Below are 21,057 nucleotides of genomic sequence, written 5' to 3'. Positions count from 1 at the left end.
GACTGCTAGTAGAGTTTTATAGTTCGAGAATATTATCTTATTGTAAATGTAATGAGCTGCTTAGATAGTGTATGTCATGCTTGGTCTTTGTTCAAAATAAATAGCACCACCTAATTCACCTGCTATATAAACCACAAACGTTTTAAAGAATCGAAGTCAACTAAGAATCTAATGGTGTAATTTCATGTCAATTGCGAATTAAGTCTATTCAAGCTTTCAAGTCCGCCCGGTCTTAGTCGATGTAACGACATATGGTCGGATTTAAGAGATTTATAAGTACGTATGAACTTTAGAAATGTAGAAAGGTGCAAAAAGATGAATTTGACATTTCGAACGCACCGTTTTTGATTTAGGTCTTGAACTGATGTTGACAATTACCTAGCAAAGTCCAAAAGAATCAGTTGTGCATCATGGGCTCGGCTGAATCATCGCTAGGCCCGAAGACTGGCCTATCCATGTGAAGTTCTGTGGGCTTCGGGTTGATGATTCTCCTTACATGGGCTTGGTATGCTTCGGTGCTTTTCTTTCTTTTTTTAATATTAAAAAATAACAACAAAAAAAATGCCCCAATTTTCATCTCATAATAATAAAAACATACGCGTATTTTCGAAATTACGAATTACATACTCGCTCAACTAAATGACTGAAATACCCCCATTATATGAAGAACTCGGGAAACCTAACCTTACACCACCCACGTGCCCGAACTCTTGATCCAAGTATGCCACCATCTTCCCCGCCATTGGCCGCCATCGCCACCGTCTCACCACTTGGCCAATGCTGGCCATCGCCCTCTAAGCCCCAATTGACTCATTCATGAAAGATTGGCCACTACGATAGCATTCGCTGACAAAAGACACCTTAAGCCCTAATAATCGTAATAGAAAATATCATCAGAAAGCTTACGCCAAATGAACAAATCGAAAAGCCCATCCACGGAAGAACGTGTGTTCATAAAAGTCCCACCTATCATACTTTTTTCTCTCTCCTTCTTTACCCTCTCTCTCTCTCTCATCTCCCATTGCTTTCTTCGTTCCTTTGGCAGGCCACCTCTCTCCTCCGTAACCCCCTTTTCCCTCCAGCCTCTCCCTCACCTACACGACGCACGACAACGTCGTTCTCTTTGCCTCCCTAACCTGAGCTTGACTTCTGCACCTCCCTCACCGGCTCCACCATTGAAATCGCCCACTGCCCTTGCGGTCCTCGAGTCCACGAACAAGCCCAAGTCCCCCGTGCCTGTCGTCAAAACTCGCAATCCCAAGCACTTGCATCATTGAGATCCTCTATGTTCTGAGTCATCACCTCCTCCACAGCTTATGGATTTAACGAGGGCTTGACCTCGCTAGATCTTATGCAAGTGACCTCACCCTAGCCACAAGAGCCGACCCCATTGAATCTGCTCGTCGGATTTAGTGAAGGTGACCTAATGTGCCACTCTATGAGAGAGAGAGACAAATGGCGAAATATTTGACAATGGGCCCATGAGAGACACATGTTATGCAATAAATAGGTTAATAATTTGTTGAGTTGGCACATCTTATGTACCCAATATTTTCTCTCCTAATATACGACATTATCAAAGTTTAAGCTTTGCTTGATTAATGATTGTCAACTATTTTCACAACTAATCATGGGAATGGACTTCATCTTCTCTGGTGCAAACGAAAAACATTATGCTTTCGATGGAGAAAATTATCCAATTAATTTAAAAATTATTGTATGAAAATTAATTTAATCATAAACTTTTCAATTGTGCAAATTTAGTTCTAAATGTATATACAAAATTTAAATGTAATCCTCTCAATCCATTTTTGCCGGAATTACCGACGTGCAAGTTCAATTATCGCCAACCATTCTATGTTGTATATTGCCCCATTCCTTATGAAAATTAACCGAAATAATTATAATGGAAGTTCTTATAAAGATTTAAGATTAAATTGGTAAAATTTAAAAATTTAAAATTAAATTGAAATTCATATGATATGTTTAGGATTGCTTGGACAACTTCGCCGCCTTCGACGAGTAAAACACTAGTAAAATCAAATGCATTCGCAATAAAAGAGGGTCTTCAGGTCTCTAGGTGCGCTATGCTGCTTTGAGATCCACAACCTCGAATTATCGCGCTTTCTAGTCAACTAATGAATAAAAGATACTAATTAATGTTAATATTTAATAATGACGTGGCGCTGACCGAGCTAAATCTCTACTGATTAGACACCAACGTAAAAAATAAAAAAATTCACAAGTTTCAGAAATCAAAGCGAGCGTTTATAGCAATTGCAAACTCCCGCTATGGATCCCAACATAGAAAAAGGTTGAAGAGGAAGATCACGTGCGTACACGTTCGCGGCGGGCCTCTAGGATTCTAGCGCCTTCCTTTTGTAATTCACGCTCTCTAAGTTCATAAAAATAATAATAATAAAAGTTTCGATTAACCTTGTGACCCATCTGCTTTACAACTAAGAAACGAATCCGGGTGCTTTATTAAGGATACAATACGTAACCCATCATAAGCGGATCGACCGCAGACTCATGACCTAATAAAACATGAGCCCAACACGAGATGCATAATTTCAAATCATTTATAGTTGGAAGCTCATGATTGATCCGTTTGTGTAATCATATGCGTTTACAAGAGACGATTATGAATTTCAGGAATGCCGCTTTCATATTATGGTATAGCTTAAAGTAAATGAGAAAGAATGCCACTTGAATGGGAATTTTACAATCTTAAATCTTGATGAAGATGTTAATTAGCACTTAGTGGTGATTAGGATTGGTTTTCCATTTTTTTAAAAAATTTCACGTCAGCAATGCACAAGCTCCAATGAGAGGCACATGCATGCGATGGTACAGTCCTAGCCAACTTGCCGAGTCCTAGAAATTTCCCAGGTCATGTTAAACCTAGTCAGTAGCTACCCTACTGACTGGCTGCTTCTTTCGTTGTTCGTCCACTGACTTTGAACTTCAGTCTCAAAACACACGCACAGAGAGAGACAGAGAGAGACACAGAGAGACACAGAGAGAGAGAGAGAGAGAGAGAGAGAGAGTTTCTAGGTTATCTTCAACGTTGAGATAAGGTACATACAGTGTTTACAGTATGGCAGTATGAACCATGAAGGCCATTTTGGTGTTCTTAGAAGGAATACAGGGATAATGATGCTCCATTGTATCAAATAAGACGGAACGTTTGAAAAGTTGTTCTCTATTTCTTCACTTGACAATAACAATCAATCTATTTCTTTGTGCGTAAGGAGATTCAGTTGTATCCGACACATCTAAAGATTAAACTAATATAAGACGGAGATGTATCCGAGATCAAACTGCAGTAGGTAATATATATGGCTACTTATCCATCCCCAGCATTATTATACACGACAATAGACGAATGGCCCTGTGGTGACCACTTCGAATCCGCAGTCGCCCACCATTTGATTTGGACAGTATGAAGAAGACAAGGCCAGACAGCAATCCGTGCTTTGAAAGATGTTGGGTAGGGCAAATCAAGAATGAAGAGAGAAGCTTAAAATGGACAGTACAGAGTTGTGTGTCTCTTAGAGAGAGAGAGAGAGAAACAGCTTAATTAAACTGCTATTAAACTTCCACAAATGCTCAGTCACAGAGGTGACAACAGCAGCATAGTACAGTGACCAAGGACAGTGCATTGCCCTTATTATTCTTGTTATTATTGAGCAATATCTCAGAGAATCACTCATCATTTTACTGGGTTGCTAGCTGGCTAAGGTGTCTTATACAGAAGAGGACAATTGTAGCTGTCCTCAGGAATTACTGAGTCTCAAGGGCATTTGGGCTTGCCCTTGGAGTTCTTCTTGTTGCGGTAACAAAGGGCACTGGTGCTTGTTGCCGTAGGTGCCGGAGGGCACGCACTTGCACTCGGCGCAGCAGATGTTGCAGTACTTGGCGCACCTCCTTCACCTTCGCCTTCGCGCACCTCGCCCGGCACTTGCCCTCGCAGAATGCTGTCGCACGTACACAAGCACTCGCCATTAAGAAAAGTTATAGAAAGAAAGCAACTTCATCACCTCGCTAGTCACACCACCATGTAGAAACTACATTGCAAGTGCCCGGTGCTTTTGTGTACACAGTAGGTAAGCATAGCAAGAGTAGAGGTCACCGAGATGATAAAGTGGGTAGGTTTGAGGCTCACCCGGCTTGCCGAGGACGGGCTCCATGAAGATGGAGGTCAGGAGAAGGGAGCAGAGCAGCAATGCGAAGAGGAGCTTCATGGTTTGGTCGCTGCTTTCCCGGGAGGAGGAGGAGTTTGAGCTGGTTGTGTTGGCAATGAATGGTAAGGATGAGGGAGAGTGTGCAGGCACTTATATTGGCGGAGGAGAGAGTAGAAGTGGGGTCTGAGGAAGGATTTCATGCAAGTTGCTAATGCGGTGACATGTATTTAGACGTGAAGTTACTATTTTACTGTTCTGCTCCACTTGGATCATGCGTTTCCTCACGATGTACGAGAGGAAAAGGCAAGAACAGCTGTGGTTAAAGGGATCGTCGGTGAGGTTGTGCTGCAGTTGCGCGGGGAGAGGAATACGAGGAGGTGAATTGCGGGACAAGTCGCGCTGGATCGGGCCCGGCCCACGTGGTTTCCTGCAGTGCGCGTCTGAAGAAAAGCTATCGTCTCATCTTTTTTTGCCTCCTTTTTGTCTTCACGCGGAGCAGGCTGTGAGCCTACCTATTTCCGCCACTAAAATCATATTTGATGGTTGTTATAAAAAGGGTTTTTTTATTATATAAATATAAATAGTATTTGGTAAAGTGTTATTTAAAAGTGCATTGGAAAGTTGAAACCAACTAATTTAACGGACTTTTGCTAATTTATTAAAAAAACAAAAAACTCAAACAATTGGTGAAGGACTTGGGCTGCTGATGAGTTAGATCTGACATCGACCATTGCCTAGGGCCACATGACTTTAGATGAGGGCCACTTGAGATTGCATAATCTCAAGCAAGGCTCATCAACCATTGCCTAAGGTCGCATGACTTTAGATGAGGGCCACTTGAGGTCGCATAATCTCAAGCAAGGTTCATCAACGTTAGATCTAGCGTTACCGACAACATCATGCAAAAATGATCAATGATGAAATTTTTTTTTGAATTTTAAAAATTTAATGAGGGTAAAATTGGAAAAAATATTAATATTCCTAAAATGCTAAAATCCAAATCTCCTATGCACGTGCCTTAATATAAGGAACTTTAGAGGAGCTAGGAAATACAATGCATTTCCTCAAAGCTCCCCAATAGAATTTGCGAAAGGCCTTAAGACTTTTGACCAAGGGGCCTTAAATTAGAGGCCCAAAGGCCCAAGGCCATATGGTTGCCAAATGAAGTCTTAGTGGGCTCATGATCGGATGCATATGGTTTTTGTTTTTGTGTACCCAAAACATTGTAGGTTCTTATGATCAGTAAAAACTCCATCTACTCTCTCTCTCTCTCTTCCCCCTTATCACAATACACTTTAAATATGGAGATTCAAGCCTCTTCCTTGTGATGAGACAAAGTGGATGGTGTTAATTGTACTGGAAATTCATATATTTTCCTTCAACAGTTCGAGCTTTTGAAAATCAATCACCTATAATGAAGGCATAGGAGTTTGCACCCTGATAAGGGGATAGAGGATCTCCCTGGCGAATACCTCGAGTTGGCTTGAAATAGGGTAAGGATTCTCCATTAAACCTAATGCTGTAGGAAACTGTAGTGACACACTGCATAATCCATTGCACCCATTCTTCACAGAAGCCCATCTTTTTGAGACATTCCTGAAGGAAGTCCCACTCTATTTTGTCATAAGCCTTTTGCATGTCTAGTTTAAGAATGGCTTGAAATTTTTTCCTTCTATCATGAGTTCTGAATCTGTGGAGAACTTCCTGTACGATTAGAATGTTGTCTTGAATTTGCCTGCTACCCACGAAGGCACTTTGCTCCTCTGTTATTAAGTCTGGTAGTAGAGGTTTCAATCTGTTCGTTAGAATTTTAGAGATGATCTTGTATGCGAAGTTGCAAAGGCTAATGGGCCGAAATTGTTCTAGCTTTTCGGGTTTTGGTTTTGGGGATGAGAGTGATTTGGGTTTTATTGAGGCTGGATTTAGGGTTCCGGTCTCGAAAAAAGTTGCACTTCCCGAAGAAAGTCTCCTTTAATGTCTTGCCAATCTGCTGGAAAAAAAGACCATTCAGACCATCCGGCCCAGGAGCTTTAATAGCTCCCAACTGGTTGGTTGCTTCGGAAACTTCTTCCATAGTAACGGTGTAGTGAGTTTAAGGTTCATAGCCGCATCAACCGACATTGGAATTTGATTTAAAATGGGCTGGAAGTTCCTGGACCCCTTGATGTATAGAGGTTTTGAAAATCCACCGTCATTTCCTTGAGAGTTTCGTCATTCCTTACCCATTGTCCTTCCGCATTCAGCGGCATCGAAATTCGATTCCTATTTCTCCGTTGTATGGTTGTAGCATGAAAAAACTTTGTATTCCTATCCCCCCATTTCAGCCACTTAATTCTGGATCGCATACTCCAGAACATCTCCTCCTAGCGCCAAAGAGATTCAATCTCTTTATGAATGTGTTGAATTCTTTGATGATCGTAACTCAATGTAGGGGAATTCATTAGAATTTGAAGTTCATTTTTCAGCTCTTCGATCTTCTTATAAGCATTGGGGAATCTTTTTTTGCTCCATGCAGCTAGTTGTGATGCCACTAAGCGCAGTTTCTCAGCCATATTTTTCCTTTTGGAATTCTATAAAACGATCGAAAGAATGATAGTAGCGACCATGAGTACCTACTCTTGCTGATGAGAATAGACCGTGGGTTTACGTCAAAGGTCACTTTCTTAAGTGTCGAGGTGATGCACTGCGCCCGGAGGAGATATAGAAACCCTAAACAGATTGCAGCCCATGAAGAAGGCTTGCAAACTACTAAAACCCACGAACTTCTGGCCCAGTATAATCGCATTCGATCTGATCTGTGCAAACAACGCCACATTAAATCAAGGCTTTGGCACCTGCAGAAACTCCAGTGAGTTCATTTGATCCTGTCAACGAGGCGCTGATCCAGTTCATTTCATTCGTTTGCTGAAATTGTCAACTTCAGTTTTCTTTTAAGGCCCAATTAGTAACACATCAAAAACCCGATCATGTTGTTCGGCCTTCTAGCTCTTTTGTGAAAGACACTTTAGGCCAGGCCCGACCATGCGACAACCTGTTTCCGGTTCATAGTTTCTTCTTAATTTTCTCCAAAAGCACGGAGTATTCGAACTTTCGACGCGACTAAGCATGGACCCATGTAAACCGCTTCTATCTTTGTGCATCTGCCCCGTTTCCCTCTTTGTAAGAGACGGGATTCGGGGTATGACGTCTTCAGCACCCGAAAATTCCTTTTCCCCGTCCTTGACGGTCAATGTCTGTCGAAACAAGACCCACCAAACCATCCCTCAAACATATGAATTCATACATCAAATTCGACCATCATTTCAAGTCAAGTCCTTAGGCAATTTCAAGTCAAGTCCATTGAGGGACAAAACAAGAAGCGCGAGAGCCGTGTACGTCGGGAGAAGTTAAGCACCGACGAGCCACGAGCCCCACCTCCTGAAGATTTTAAATGCCGCAGTAGTACAACACAACGAGTCAGGGAGGCATGATGGTTTCCTTCTTTCTTCCAGCTAGTCAGTCAGGTTGAACGACAGAAGATTCAAGTGTAAGCTCCCTTGCTTAAGTGGCGTACGTATCAAGACACTGATGCACCCCCCAAGCACATAGTAAAATATATCCATCCCCAGCTATGTGCTTTTTATTACAGGGGTTAGCAGTAACCCCATAACTAACGTTTGACTGCCCCAACTGTCCCCTCTTTGACACCAAGGACTGGTAGAGAGAGAGAGAGAGAGAGAGAGAGAGAGAGAGAGAGAGAGAGATCTTTTGGGGACATTATCATGTGAAAAGCAGAAAAGGAGAGGAGGATATTGAGCAGACCGAGACAATTGGGAAAAGTTAAGACCTCTTAAAAGAGTATCTAGAGGCTGATTTGGCTATAAACTAAGGGAGGTTTGTCGCCTTCGTGTGGAATAAGGTAAAATATCAGGTCTTGTTCACAGTTCACAGCCCATCCAACCCTCGCAATCCTCGGATTTAATCCAACCAGATGGTGAAAGAGAGAGACCTTCTGCTCTTCCTTGATCAATCATGCTTAAGCTGCACTTTCTATCTCATCCTGGTTGGGAGTGAAAAAGCCATAAAGTTGTGTTTCACTGTCGAGCGTTTGGGGCCCTTTCGGTGGTCTCCATCTCCTCTTAACCGGTCCCTTTCCGCAAGTGGGGACACTCCCACTTTTCATGCCGTATTAACTAACAGAATCAATCATGCTTAAGATGAAATAAACCATAGTTCGGATAATCTGATCTGTAAGAATTTACACAGCTTAAAGTTATGAGAAAGCTTAGTGTATCGAAGAGACGAAGAAGTTCGCGCGATGTAGATGTAGGGCACAAGTTCGATTATCGAGGCAATCGAATGTGGGTAAGCTTTTGCCCTTAGCCTATGCACCCTTTCTCCCTCTTGCTCGTATCTTATTCCGTACGCAAGATTCACGAGTTCTTGATCTGTCGCTCGGTTAAAACAGATAAAAAGCAAAAACAAAACATATTGCTTTAAAAAAAGAGGAGGCAGCAGAGCACTGCACGTGCAGACGAGCTCCAAAGTCGTAAAGAGGAAGGTTGGTGTGGCGAGACCTTTGAGCGCTATCATCATTTCGGACTCGAGGACAAACCCTTTTTGTGTAGATTCATCATCTGGGTATTTATATTTACCCAATTTTTACTGTACACAACGACACGAGGCGTGATGAGGAACGCATCTGGGAACGGGAATATTTCCACTTTTGGTCAGGAGAAGAGCATGTCGGGTAGCAACTCTTTAAATAAATGGACAAACTCCTTGAAACTACAGGAGCATAAGTGGCAAGACACGGCAAATAACAAATTCGATAGCCTAAAGAACCACAAACCCTTGGATTCCGGCACTTTAAATCATAAAAGAGAAGATCCGATATAAGCAATGAGGTTGACCATGAGGTATGCAGTCTCCCTCCGCTTCTGGACATGGTATTAGAGTCAAATTTTGCCTCTATCTGCACCCACTTTGTTCTGCAAACCCACTTATTGTTCATATACATATGGTCTCCCTCCACCTATTTCTAGCTTAATTTCTCAAGTACGTCTTTTCACTGCCGGCCAAGAGCACGTCAGATGCAGGCTTTCCACGACAAATAGAGCTGACAACGTGATGGAAACTGAGAGATTCTTCTTGATGTGAATGCCTTTGTCTGGAAGCAACCCTCTATACTAGTCGCTGCGCTTGATTTTTCTTAGGTGGGAGCTATTATCAGCAAGGACCATCGACCCCATGGATCGGCATCAATCAGTTGGCCCACCATGGCCTCATAATTGATCATGCACACTCGCATGATAGTATGGGGATTTTATTCCGGTGGGACGTGGACAATGCGGTTAAAAATATTTCATGTTCTAATGATAGAGTTCGGTCCATGATGGGACTCCCATGATCTTCCATAACATTACATGAATTCTGGAGCAGCAGCAGCAGCAGCAGCAACAGTCCAAACGGTGCACATGAGGTTCGGGCAGAACACATGAGATGCTGCCGGACATTACGAGAATGAAATCCCTTTCGGAAGATATTGTGCGACATGGGGAACCAATGCTTATGAATGAGGCGACATTATTCGAGACAATTTATGTACCACTAAAAAAGAGAGAAAGAAATTGCATCAACAGTTATTTTACTTCTACGCTTAGTATAATTATCTACCATCGAAATTCAATCGACAACGTATGCTTGCAATAACGTGTCAAGTTGTAAAGTAGAAGACCACTTGCCGTTGATTTTGACTTGGTCTTTTATTTATTTTGAGCATGTCCAAGGGGTTAGTTGTTAATCCCACGTTTTCAAGTCCGATACGACGACGCATCTTTTCACTGTTGGACTAATTCTCATGTGTATGCATGTAAACCACGTTGGACTCACGCATATCGAGTAAAAGATTCGTCTGCAAGATGATAAACTTAAGTCTTAAAAGTTGCATGGGTGAAAGACACGGTGACTACCATTCAAAGAAAAAGAAAACATAGTGATTCGAACATGATTGCTGCTGCATCCGAACCGATAGTGCTGGATTGATTAGTCAATTCTTTTGAAGTCGAGTGCCAAGTGCCAAGCTATTTGGCAGTAGAATTTCTGCATTGATGAAACAAATCGAACAAAGTAGAGACCTATAGTAATTAGAAAAACTTGGCAGTAGAATTTCTGCATTGATGAAACAAATCGAACAAAGTAGAGAGACCTATAGTAATTAGAAAAACTCGCTCTCGATGACATGTAATCGATGATAATCGTTGGAATGTCCAATTGCAAAAGGTTAAACTTATGGATATGGGAAGATGACGTGTGTAGAAAAAGCAAATAAATCCCGTGGAATAGTGACGTTAGATGCTTGAACACAGGATGCTTCGATAATGACATCGGGCATGGTCGGCTTATCTTGAACTCGTGTGCCGTGAGGGGGAGGATAAATCTAGATCAATGGAAGGCACTTCCACGCTTTTGATTGTGGGAGTGGGATTCTTCTCCAAAGAAGGAGTAGTCATTTTCAGGTGGGAAAAAGAAGGCGTAGAATTTCCGGTGAGGGATATAGCTGGAAACGATTCGCATCGAAGTGGGGGGGAAGAAGAAACCCCAGGCAAAGGGGCTCAAAAGGAAGGAGGAGAAAACGCGTCCGGAGATGGGCACGGCAAGGGCCTCTTTTTAGAAAAAGGCACGCGCTTTTTCGGGGGAGACCTTTTTCGTCGTCACATGGCCCGATGCTCCTCGCCTCCTTCGTCACATCGCCTGATGAACAGTTGATCCATCACCTCCCCGCGCAGAAGACGACGTGCATGTCCCGCCGACGACCACGACCTGTCGATTGTCGTCGTCTTCCTCGTGCGCCACCACCTTCCTTTGCTCCCCTCCTCCAACCTTTTCTGATTTCCCCAAATTTCCAAAATGCTGATGGCCCAACACTAGGGATGTGCAACCAAACCGGGTATTACCCGGAAACAAGACCGGCTCACCCAGAAAATAGAGTCAGGGACTGGTTTCCGTTGAAATTGATCCGGAAACTAGTTCCGAATGATTACCCACCCGAAAATTAGGTCTCAGACTGATTTTGAAACCAGTTTTGTAAGTAGAAATTCAAAATCCTATTCTTCCCTAATTTTTATTCTTACTTTTGTAATCACACGACATTTTTCCTCTTGACTCTCTTAGTCACGCATGGCATTCTTTCTTCGTCCCTCCTCTTCCTCACTTGCTTCCCTCCTCACCGATACAAGGTCCAAAAAAGGGGACTCGGTTATAGTAAGGTTGGGTACATGATCCAGGTTTAGGCCTTATCCACCTTAGACCCGATCACCCATACCCATACCCAACACAGCCTAGGAAGTTCATGCCGCCATTGGATCACAAATTGACACGGTGTGCCGAACAAGATGAGACTCAAGCGTACTTAGAATTTGTATAAATTGAGACAAAAGACAATAGTCTTGATCATGATCGGTTTTGTAGCGAAAAATCGAGTGCTTCCCTCTTAAAGTGGGTTTGATCGATTGAGTTGCACACGTGTTGTACATCAGTTTGTTTTAGATCTCGTGTTTCTGTTTGATCGCCTTTTATCTTGGTTGTACCCTCAAGATCATTTGATGATGCGATATGAAAAGATCATAGGTCATGGATTTTCTTGACATTCAAGAGTACTTGAAAGTAAGTGCTTGGAGTACGGCACGGACCCAACCGAGTGCCACTCGCTCGACCTTGACTAAAGAGGTAACCGAAAAACTCAAGAGTCAACTCTCCGTATGCTTCGCTATAAGTATCGAAACATAATGGTAACTTCAAGATTTATTGAATAATCTCATTTTACAAGATAAATCATAGAGCAAATTTAGGGAATTCGATTCCATTCGCGAGCCTATCAATCTAAGTACTAATAATTCTGAGCCGAGATACTTAAGGTCTGAGAAAACAAAGAGATTTCTCACAATTAAGCTTCGTGGGTGCCACGACGGCACTATCATTAGGCATTCTTAACCAAGACGCCCATCTGACCCAAAAAATAAAAAAAATAAAAATCTAGACGTCCAGAAATAATAAAATAATAAAATCATGGTATTTCTCAAAATATCCGTTATTTATGCAGCACTTTTTAAGCTCTGATTCCGTTGACTGCCCGAGAACGTGCTTGACTGACCACGGGGGGGTAGCCTTAGCTGGAGCGCACCAACAGGAAGGTGGGAGGGGTAGAAAGGACATTTCAAACAAGCAGTAGCCAGGGGCTAACGGTCCTCACGCGCCGCGAGTAGGGCGATCCGGCGCCCGATCTCGCGGGTCGAGCGACCCACGCGCGTCGCTCCCCCCCGTTCGATCGGCACACGAGAGCGCGTACGCACCAAAGAGCCTCAACCGCGCGTGTCCTCATCGCGCCTCGAGTTCGTTCCGATTCAAACTGGCTCGTGGACGGTTACGCACCAATATCCTCGGTGCATGTAGATCGCCACCCGCCCCAAATTATTAGGAAATTACCTAGTTGTCCTCCCATAAATTAGATGTCAATTCATAAAAAGTTTTACCCCCCGAGATCAGTCGAACTCATCGTCTTTGCATGATGTTTGCCCGATCCACTGAATTTCGATTTTTCACCGATCCGGCGCAATCAATGCGTCGGAATGATTGGAAACTCAGATTTCTTTAAAATTCCGGGCTTGACTTGCCTGATCATGTACATTTTTATGCGGTTAATTTAACAATCTCGATCTAGGAACTAAGTCGAAATTCACCGTATGGAATCAAGCTTTATACCTCCCGTTTATGTGATTGATCACACGCTTCCCCACAAATACCCTGCAAATATGTATTGCTATTTTAAGGGCTATTCCCATAATTAAGTATGCGGCCGTAAATAATCCCAGTTTTTAGGGGTGTCTTCGATTTTAATTCCGATTTTTTTGTTTGGGGGGGTCCTCTATATCAGGGCCGCATTATTCTAATCATTACTTTAGCCGAACGGAAAATAAGAAGACGCATTAATAAAGAAATTAATATAATTTATAACGCGGGCCTCTTCTTCCGCTTCTGTTTTCACACAGTAGCACGCTTACTTTTTTCCCGGTTCCCTGCTCCAGTCGCTCCTCCCTCGCACACACTTCAAAAACCAAAGTCTTGTTCCCACTCTCGCTCCCTGCACTTTCCTGCGACCTCTTTCTCTCTCTTCTTTCTCTCTCATGAAGAAGAGAACTCCCTCCCTTTTCTCTCTCTAGCCCCTCTCTCTCTCTCTCTAGCTGCTGCTGCTGCTGCTGCAAGTTCGCACCATCTTTCTCTCTCTTCTCTTCTCTGTGCTCGTTTCTTCTCTGGGTCGTCGAGCATGGAGAAGAAGCAGAACTTCTTCACGTCCCTCAAGCAAGAAGTGATCCGGACCCTGTCCCCGTCCCGCTCCCGGAGCGGGTCCCCCATGTCGGGCCTGCTCCGCCGCAAGAAGGGCGGCGGCGGCGGCGGCGGCCTCGCGTCCCTCCCCGACCAGGTGGTGGCCTGGAGATCCGGGAGCCTGCGGCCCGTGGGGAGGCGCTGGCGCCGCTGATGGAGGGGCCGGATCCCGACGGGGGCGAGGCGGGCGACCCGCGGAGGAGCAACAACGGGTCGGGCCGCCTGGGCCAGTGGGTGAAGGGCCAGCTCCACAGGGCGCCGTCGGTGAGCGCCGCGGCGTGCCGGAGGTCTGATCTGAGGGTGCTGCTCGGGGTGCTCGGCGCGCCCCTCGCGCCGGTCCACGTCAGCTCTCTCGACCCTCTGCCTCTTCTCAGTATCAAGGACACTCCCATTGTCAGACCTCTTTCTCTCTCTCCTGTTTTTTTCTTTTCTTTTCTTTCGGCACTGTTCTTGGTGGTGTCGAAGCGATTTAAATTCAAGATCAACCACAGATGGGAAAAGGGTCTGTAGAGGTTAATGGTGAGCGAGGGAGGCTGATTGCGGACGGTTTCTTGCACTGTTCTTGCCATGCATTATAGCATCCGTTCGCTTTCTTTTGTAAACTGTATGTATCGTTAGTTGTTACCCTACTAGTATCGAGTGGTGGGTTACTATTATTCTTAGAATCTCGACTTTGCACGGTTAGGGAGAAGAACTTTTGTCACTGAGTGGAGACTGGAGACTGATCATACTGTTTTTCGCTGTGATCCGTGTTCATGCAATTTTAGTAGATGGTTAAGAAGCTATGCATGCCAAATGCAAAATGGAAACCTGATATAGTTTTCTTATTTCGATGGGTTTTGAGTAAGTCGGGCTGTTCGATGAGGGGCTTGATTTGGTTGCTTTTTGGAGCTATTGAGCATTCATGTGACGCCTACTTCGACTGTGTGAAATTAAATCTGACTTTTTATCGTGGGTTGCGTCTCAGGAAACTTCTTCTGCTCAATACATCCTCCAACAGTACACGGCCGCTTCTGGCGGGCAGACGCTCCAGAACTCTGTTAAAAATGCCTATGCGATGGGAAAGGTGAGGATGACCACTTCAGAGTTCGAAACTGTTTCGAAGGTGATCAAGAACAGGAATTCTGCACACACGGGTGGTTTTGTGCTCTGGCAGATGGATCCAGATATGTGGTATGTGGAGCTTGCAGTTGGAGGAAGTAAAGTTCATGCTGGCTGCAATGGCAAACTTGTTTGGCGACACACACCATGGCTTGGCGCACACACGGCGAAAGGCCCAGTTAGGCCTTTGCGCCGTGCACTTCAGGTGAAAACTATTGCTTTTTTCTTCTCCTTTTCCTCTGCTGGGGTGATTGTGTGATGTTAGTGACCTTGCTTTGCTAATTATTCTTTGTTGGCCATGATTCTGTTTACAGGGTCTCGACCCTAGAACCACTGTGAGTCTGTTTGCTGATGCGAGGTGCGTTGGTGAGAAGAAACTTAACGGCGAAGATTGCTTTATCTTAAAGCTCTGTGCTGACCCTCAAACATTAAAGGCCCGGAGTGAGGGGCCTGCAGAGATCATAAGGCATGTCTTATTTGGTTATTTTAGCCAGAAAACAGGACTTCTGGTTTACCTGGAGGATTCTCATCTGACTCGGATTCAATGTGGTGGTGGAGATGCTGTTTATTGGGAAACAACGATCAACTCATACCTTCATGATTACAGACCTGTGGAGGGTATCATGATTGCCCATTCTGGGCATTCCGTGGTGACCCTTTTCAGGTTTGGGGAAACTGCAATGAGCCATACCAAAACAAGGATGGAAGAAAGTTGGACAATCGAAGAGGTTGCATTTAATGTGCCAGGTCTCTCAGAAGACTGTTTCATCCCTCCGGCAGATTTGAGATCTGGATCTATTTGTGACATTTCTGGGCTTCATCAAGATGAAAGGGGAAAGAGCGCACTGGCGCTCTCGGCATATCGGGCCAAAGTTGCGGCATTAGAGCAAGCAGATGATAGCTGCACTGATAATGTGATTTGGAGAATGGAAGTATAGTGACTGTTAGGATAACAATAGGGCAATTGTTGATAGTTTTAATTGGCTGACAAATTAGGTTATATTAGGTAGGAGCCGGGTAGATTTTTGATATGCCTCTATTAGTCTGTAAATAGAGCATAATCATTCACTGGTTGTGACCTGGGCCTAGATGAATCTTTATACTCTTTGGTGCAGAATCCAACTTGGGAGTTGGAGCTCGACATTCCAGGTAGGGATAGAGCAATGGAGGTTATTTTTTAGTTTACCTTCCATTCAAGAAAGCAGATGGTAATGCTTTGATGTGGCAGAGCCATTACCCTCGACTATATTCTGGGGTATTCCTTTCCTTAGATGAGTGGCGGTAGTGGTAACAAGGACACTGCTATCTGCCCTAGGAGTCCAAAACTAAATTCAGTTCTGTCAGTTTTATGGTCTTGAGGTTTTTACTGTCGTGTGGTAACTTTTGAAGGACTTTTGGGTCACATGCCTGGCTGGTGGAAGTGAATTTCCTCTTGCCGGGTAAGATTGTTAGGGTTCTGATTGTATTGTTGTTTGCTTTTAGTGCAGCTGTTGAAACTGAAAGGTGTGAACAAAGGCATTGTAATTCAATATATGAAATGGCTCATTTATAAAGAGTTCCAGCTCTTCTCCTTCTGTAGTCTTCACCTTTATTGTTGGTTATAGCTTAGTCTGTAGACAACCTTTATTGTTGTTTTTCTCTGTCAGAGATGTCTATCCGACGGTGAAGAGTGTTTTCGGGACAATTTCAGTAAGTTGAACCGAGTCGAGTCCACGCGCTTGATATTTCTTTACCAGTCTCTCATGGTGAAGAAGGCAGGGTTAGCTTTTCTCTTTATTCTGTTCCCAGGTGGGAGATGTCTACGTCTTCTTGGACCACGGGGGCCCTGCGCCCTTTGTGTCAAATGTCCTTCGCTTTTGTTGACAGTCCCTCTGCTCATTGGGACCACAACGTTGGTTGATAAGCTGTTGTGGTGTGTGCCTGTTAGCTGCAGGTAGCCTTGCGTTTTTCAAGCTAATTTTTGGTCATGACCCCTTAAAACAGTAATCGGAAGCACTAGAGTCTGCACAGCAAACGCCATAGGCCCGTGACTCTTTATCTTTCTTCCCGGCTAGAAAATTTACTCCAATGACGCAATTTTGGGTGAAGGCGAAGGCCAAGTGTTCGTTTTTTTGGGGGGAATAGGATGTGATGAACTAGTGGCAAACCAGGGGACGAACAAAAAAGTAGATGTATGATGTTCTTAGTTTCGTCATTCGACATGCAATCGACCCATCTACAGGCTGGAGAAACTCCTGTACCTATGCGCAAGTGCTTTCGATAGATGCTTGTCCTCGAAATAGTTCAGCAGCTTCCACGGAGTGGCTAAAACATCTAACGAGTCGTTGCCCTTTGTTATGTCCTTTCAAAATAATGGTTTTGTAGTACTGTCCCGCACCGATGCATTTCCTCAAGCACTCTACTAAGCACATCTAGATCACTACAGTATTCGACCAAAAACGTTCACCATACCATATGCATAACTTACCGTACCCAGCTACAACTAGAGTCTAGAGATAGGCAGAAGAAAGAAGTCCCCTCCATGGCCCGCCTGTTTTCTGTACATGGGGAAGAGATACGAGGCTACCGACAATTACTTGATAGAGGAGTTTCAACGTTAAAAGATCAAAGGGACACGATACACACGTTTTCTCCTCTTGCCTCAGGCACATAATTCACTTCCCTTCTCAATGATGGACTCGACTTGAGATATTAAATTCAGTGATGCAAACCAGTCGAGAAGAATAAGGTTTGTGGAGGCCCTCCATAGTCAATAGCTCGTTCCCCTGCTTCGGTCAAGGGGAAAGAAAGGGAAAAAATCTGGGTCATGATTCATTAGTCTTGAAAACAAGCAAATCATTCTTCAAACCCGCAGCTAGCTAATGGTAAGGATGATGACAAAATATGGAAGGCCGGTCTTAGTTATTTCTCCCAACGTGGGGCCTTGATTGAGCTCTCCAACTACTCAATTCTCCCACAAAAACGTCATCTCTCCATACTATCCTCCAACTAATCAGAATTTGTCACCTTCGTCCTACTCTTCTGGGTTCCCAGTACCAGTTTCCAAGTCGTTCACGTGCCTGTCAAACTCTTTTCCTCTGGAAAGGTATCAAGTGTTGGCTTCCTTTTGTTTGGAGCCGAGCTCGTGGTCCTCTCGTATGGAGGACTAACCGGTACTCAGTCGAAAGTTCGTGGATCTAGATGCAGGATGCCGCTCAAAACATAAAGATTGGAGAGTGATGCATTAATTCAAAGTTTAGGATTTTGACTTGCTCTGTCCACCCCCCCAATTAGTTCAAATATCCGTAGACTTGAAGAGGACTTCAGAGACGTGAACTCCAAGAACGCTCGTGGGCGCCCTGCTCTGAAATTAAAGATACGTGGGTTTAGCTCGGTACTTGCCGTTCTTGATTCCCTAAATCAGATGTGGACCACCCGGCACCCCGCTTGCCTTCCGAATCTACACGGGCATTGACTTCTAGGCACCCCACTTCGCCGATGCTCTCTGCTTTCACCACCACCTTCCAGCATCGCTGCAGAAATAGTGGAAATGTTCTCGATCGGGGCTCGCACGATAAATGACAGGAGTGTCGGCAAAGACGAGTATTTTCCACTTCTCGGGGGTCGAGGGGGGGTATTAATGATCCTTGTAAGAAGTGACAATGACTTGGCATTAATGAAGGCTCGGTGCTGGTACCAAGTCCAACGCTAGGGAAACCCGAGTGAAGCTTCCCTGCCGCTCTTTTTTCTCGCTTTTTTTAAACCTTTGAGCAAAAAGAATTTAGCCGCTTAGACACGTACCAACGCCAGAGGATATTAACGATCCTTGCAAACTTCAATGCCGACCGCCGTACGCGGCCGTGCGCGAGAGAAACATCGTCACCAGTTTTTTCCACCTCCTTGATCGGAGAAAATATTGGGTACGTCTTATGTAGCCAGCGTGGCAAACAAGAAGGCGGTGGGAGCGCGACACGTGTCCTCGTGGGACCCATAAAGTCAGGCGTCTGCTCCTCGACTCAGCGCTTCTTCCTCTCTCCTCTAGAGAAAATATTGGAGTGCGTCTTATGTGGCCAGCGGCGTGGCAAACAAGAGGCGGTGGGAGCGCGACACGTGTCCTCGTGGGACCCATAAAGTCGAGGCGTCGCTCCTCGACTCGGCGCTTCTTCCTCTCTCCTCTAACTCTCGTCTCGGGCGGGTGGCTCGGCTCGGGCAAAAGAAAGGACGTCCTCTCCTCCCGACCTGCACGCTCTCTCTCCTGTCGAGCATTTATTGTGGAAACTTTTCTCTCCTTCGTTTGAGAAAGAAAATGGCCGTTCGTTCCTCTTTCCCTCTCCATTTCTTTCCTTTCGAATTTTTGAATCAAAATCCCCTCTCTCGCGCTCGTTGTTGCTCCGTCGTGCATCAAGCGGCCGTTCTCCTGCCATCACCTTAGACGAACCACATTACGGCCGCCGCTCCCGTGCTCACTCGCTTCTCTCTTCGGGTTCGTTCTTTGCTCCGTCATTCGTTCCGGCGTTCCGGATCGGGCAGATGCGGCACGCGGAGGAGAAGCAGCCTCTCGAGCTCCCCTCAACGTCGGCGGGTCGCCCGCCAGCGAGACCCGCACACACGGAAGGCTCGGAGGCGGGTTGCTTTGGAGAAGCCGGGTCTTTGGCGCCTCGTCGTGTTCGACGCTCCTCCGCCTCCCTCTCGCGACGTCCGCTCTCGCTCTCTCTCTCCCCCTCTGCGAAGTCGTGACTCTCTTCCCGGCGAAACGCGACGCCGACGGTCCTCCACCTCGCCCGAGTTGACTCCGTCGCCTCGACTCCGACTCCGACTTCGGCGCGACGCGCGATGCCGCCTCCTCCCCGAACCCGACTCGACGCCAACGCCCCTTCGCCGGTTGCCTCCCTTTAAGAAATTCAACATTGAGCCACGGCACCTGAGTTTTATTTTGCTCGAAGATAGATTATCTCAAAGATAATAACGAATAAGTAATGTTGGGTTGGCATCACCATTTTCTGCGATGCATGGACTTGGCGAAGGGGCATCGGCGTCGGCGTCGGCGTCGGGCGACGGACTCCGACACCGACGGAGGCAAACCGGTGAAGGGGCGTCGGCGTCGGAGTCGGGTTCGGGGAGGAGGCGGTGTCGGAGTCGGAGTCGAGGGTGACGAGTCAACCGGCAAAGGTGGAGGGCCGTCGGCGTCGCGTTTCGCTGGAAGAGAGTCACGACTTCGCAGAGGGGGAGAGAGAGAGGGAGCGGACGTCGCGAGAGGGAGGTGGAGGAGCGTCGAACACGACGGGGCGGCTCGGCACCGGCTTCTCCAGCAACCTCGCCTCCGAGCCTTCCGTGTGTGCGAGTCTCGCTTGGCGGGCGACGTCGCCGACGTTGAGGGGGCTCGAAGAGGCTGCTTCTCCTCCGCGTGCTGCATCTGCGATCCCGGGAACGCCGGAACAATGACGGAGCAGCAACGAACCCGAAGAGAGAAGCGAGTGAGCACCGGAGTAGCGGCGGCCGTAATGTGGTTCGTTGGTGATGGCAGGAGAACGGCCGCTTGATGCACGGCGGAGCAACAACGAGCGCGGAGAGAGGATTTCGATTCAAAAATTCGAAAGGAAAGAAATGGAGAGGGAAAGAGGAACGAACGGCCATTTTCTTTCTCAAATGAAGGAAAGAGAAAAGTTTCCGCAATAAATGCTCTGACAGGAGAGAGAGTGCAGGTCAGGAGGAGAGGACGTCCTTTCTTTTGCCAGCCGAGCCGAGCCACCAGCCGAGACGAGAGTTAGAGGAGAGAGGAAGAAGCGCCGAGTCGAGGAGCGACGCCTGACTTTATGGGTCCCACGAGGACACGTGTCGCGCTCCCACCGCCTTCTTGTTTGCCACGCTGGCTACATAAGACGTACCCAATATTTTCTCCCTTGATCGCCCATTTTTCAGCTGGAATCGCATGCATTCGCAGCGTTAAAGACGCGATCTTTTTCTTCAAAAGAAATAGTACACCTTTTTCTTTTTCTTTTCCGTTTCATCTTGGAGTTAGATTAGAAGGACGAACATTTGCTCTTTCCCGTTGTAGTGTCAGGTGGATGCTCCTTAAACGAGACGACTGATTAATTTCATTACATCAATGCCGATCCCCACTTAAAGACTCCAGTCGTATTAGCTTTGCCAAGACGAGTGGGCCTGGCCTGCGGTGGGTGGTGTCAACAACGTTGCTTTCCTTGACAAATCGAAACCTATGATCACGCCAAGGAAGAAAAATTATTGTATGCATAAGATTTAGACGTGTTATATCCGATCAATCGTGTTGTTGCTTTCGCCGCGATTTGAAATCTATAACCATGCCAAGGAAGAAAAATCATTCTATGCGTATGGTTCACGTTCAACGTGATATAGTTGATTGGTCATATTACCGCTCTCGTAATTTACATCTTGACTGATTTTGTACTCT

At 45.6% G+C, this 21,057-nt stretch overlaps 1 protein-coding gene and 1 pseudogene across 1 annotated transcript; one reads left to right on the top strand and one right to left on the bottom strand.

Annotated features, from left to right (window-relative positions):
* Positions 1-3,579: 3,579 nt before the first annotated feature.
* On the bottom strand, positions 3,580-4,320 carry LOC120288130 (annotated as a pseudogene).
* An 8,924-nt stretch (positions 4,321-13,244) lies between these two features.
* LOC104418679 lies at positions 13,245-16,215 on the top strand. Its single transcript, XM_010030086.3, is given in 4 exon segments — positions 13,245-13,698; positions 13,701-13,940; positions 14,515-14,853; positions 14,963-16,215. Coding segments are annotated over 4 exon segments (1,413 nt in total). The 5' UTR covers positions 13,245-13,488; the 3' UTR covers positions 15,587-16,215.
* Positions 16,216-21,057: the final 4,842 nt, after the last annotated feature.

This window comes from Eucalyptus grandis, chromosome 9 (assembly GCF_016545825.1).
Source record: "Eucalyptus grandis isolate ANBG69807.140 chromosome 9, ASM1654582v1, whole genome shotgun sequence".
NCBI classification, from domain to species: Eukaryota; Viridiplantae; Streptophyta; class Magnoliopsida; order Myrtales; family Myrtaceae; genus Eucalyptus; species Eucalyptus grandis.
This window is presented reverse-complemented; position numbering and strand designations above follow the sequence as displayed.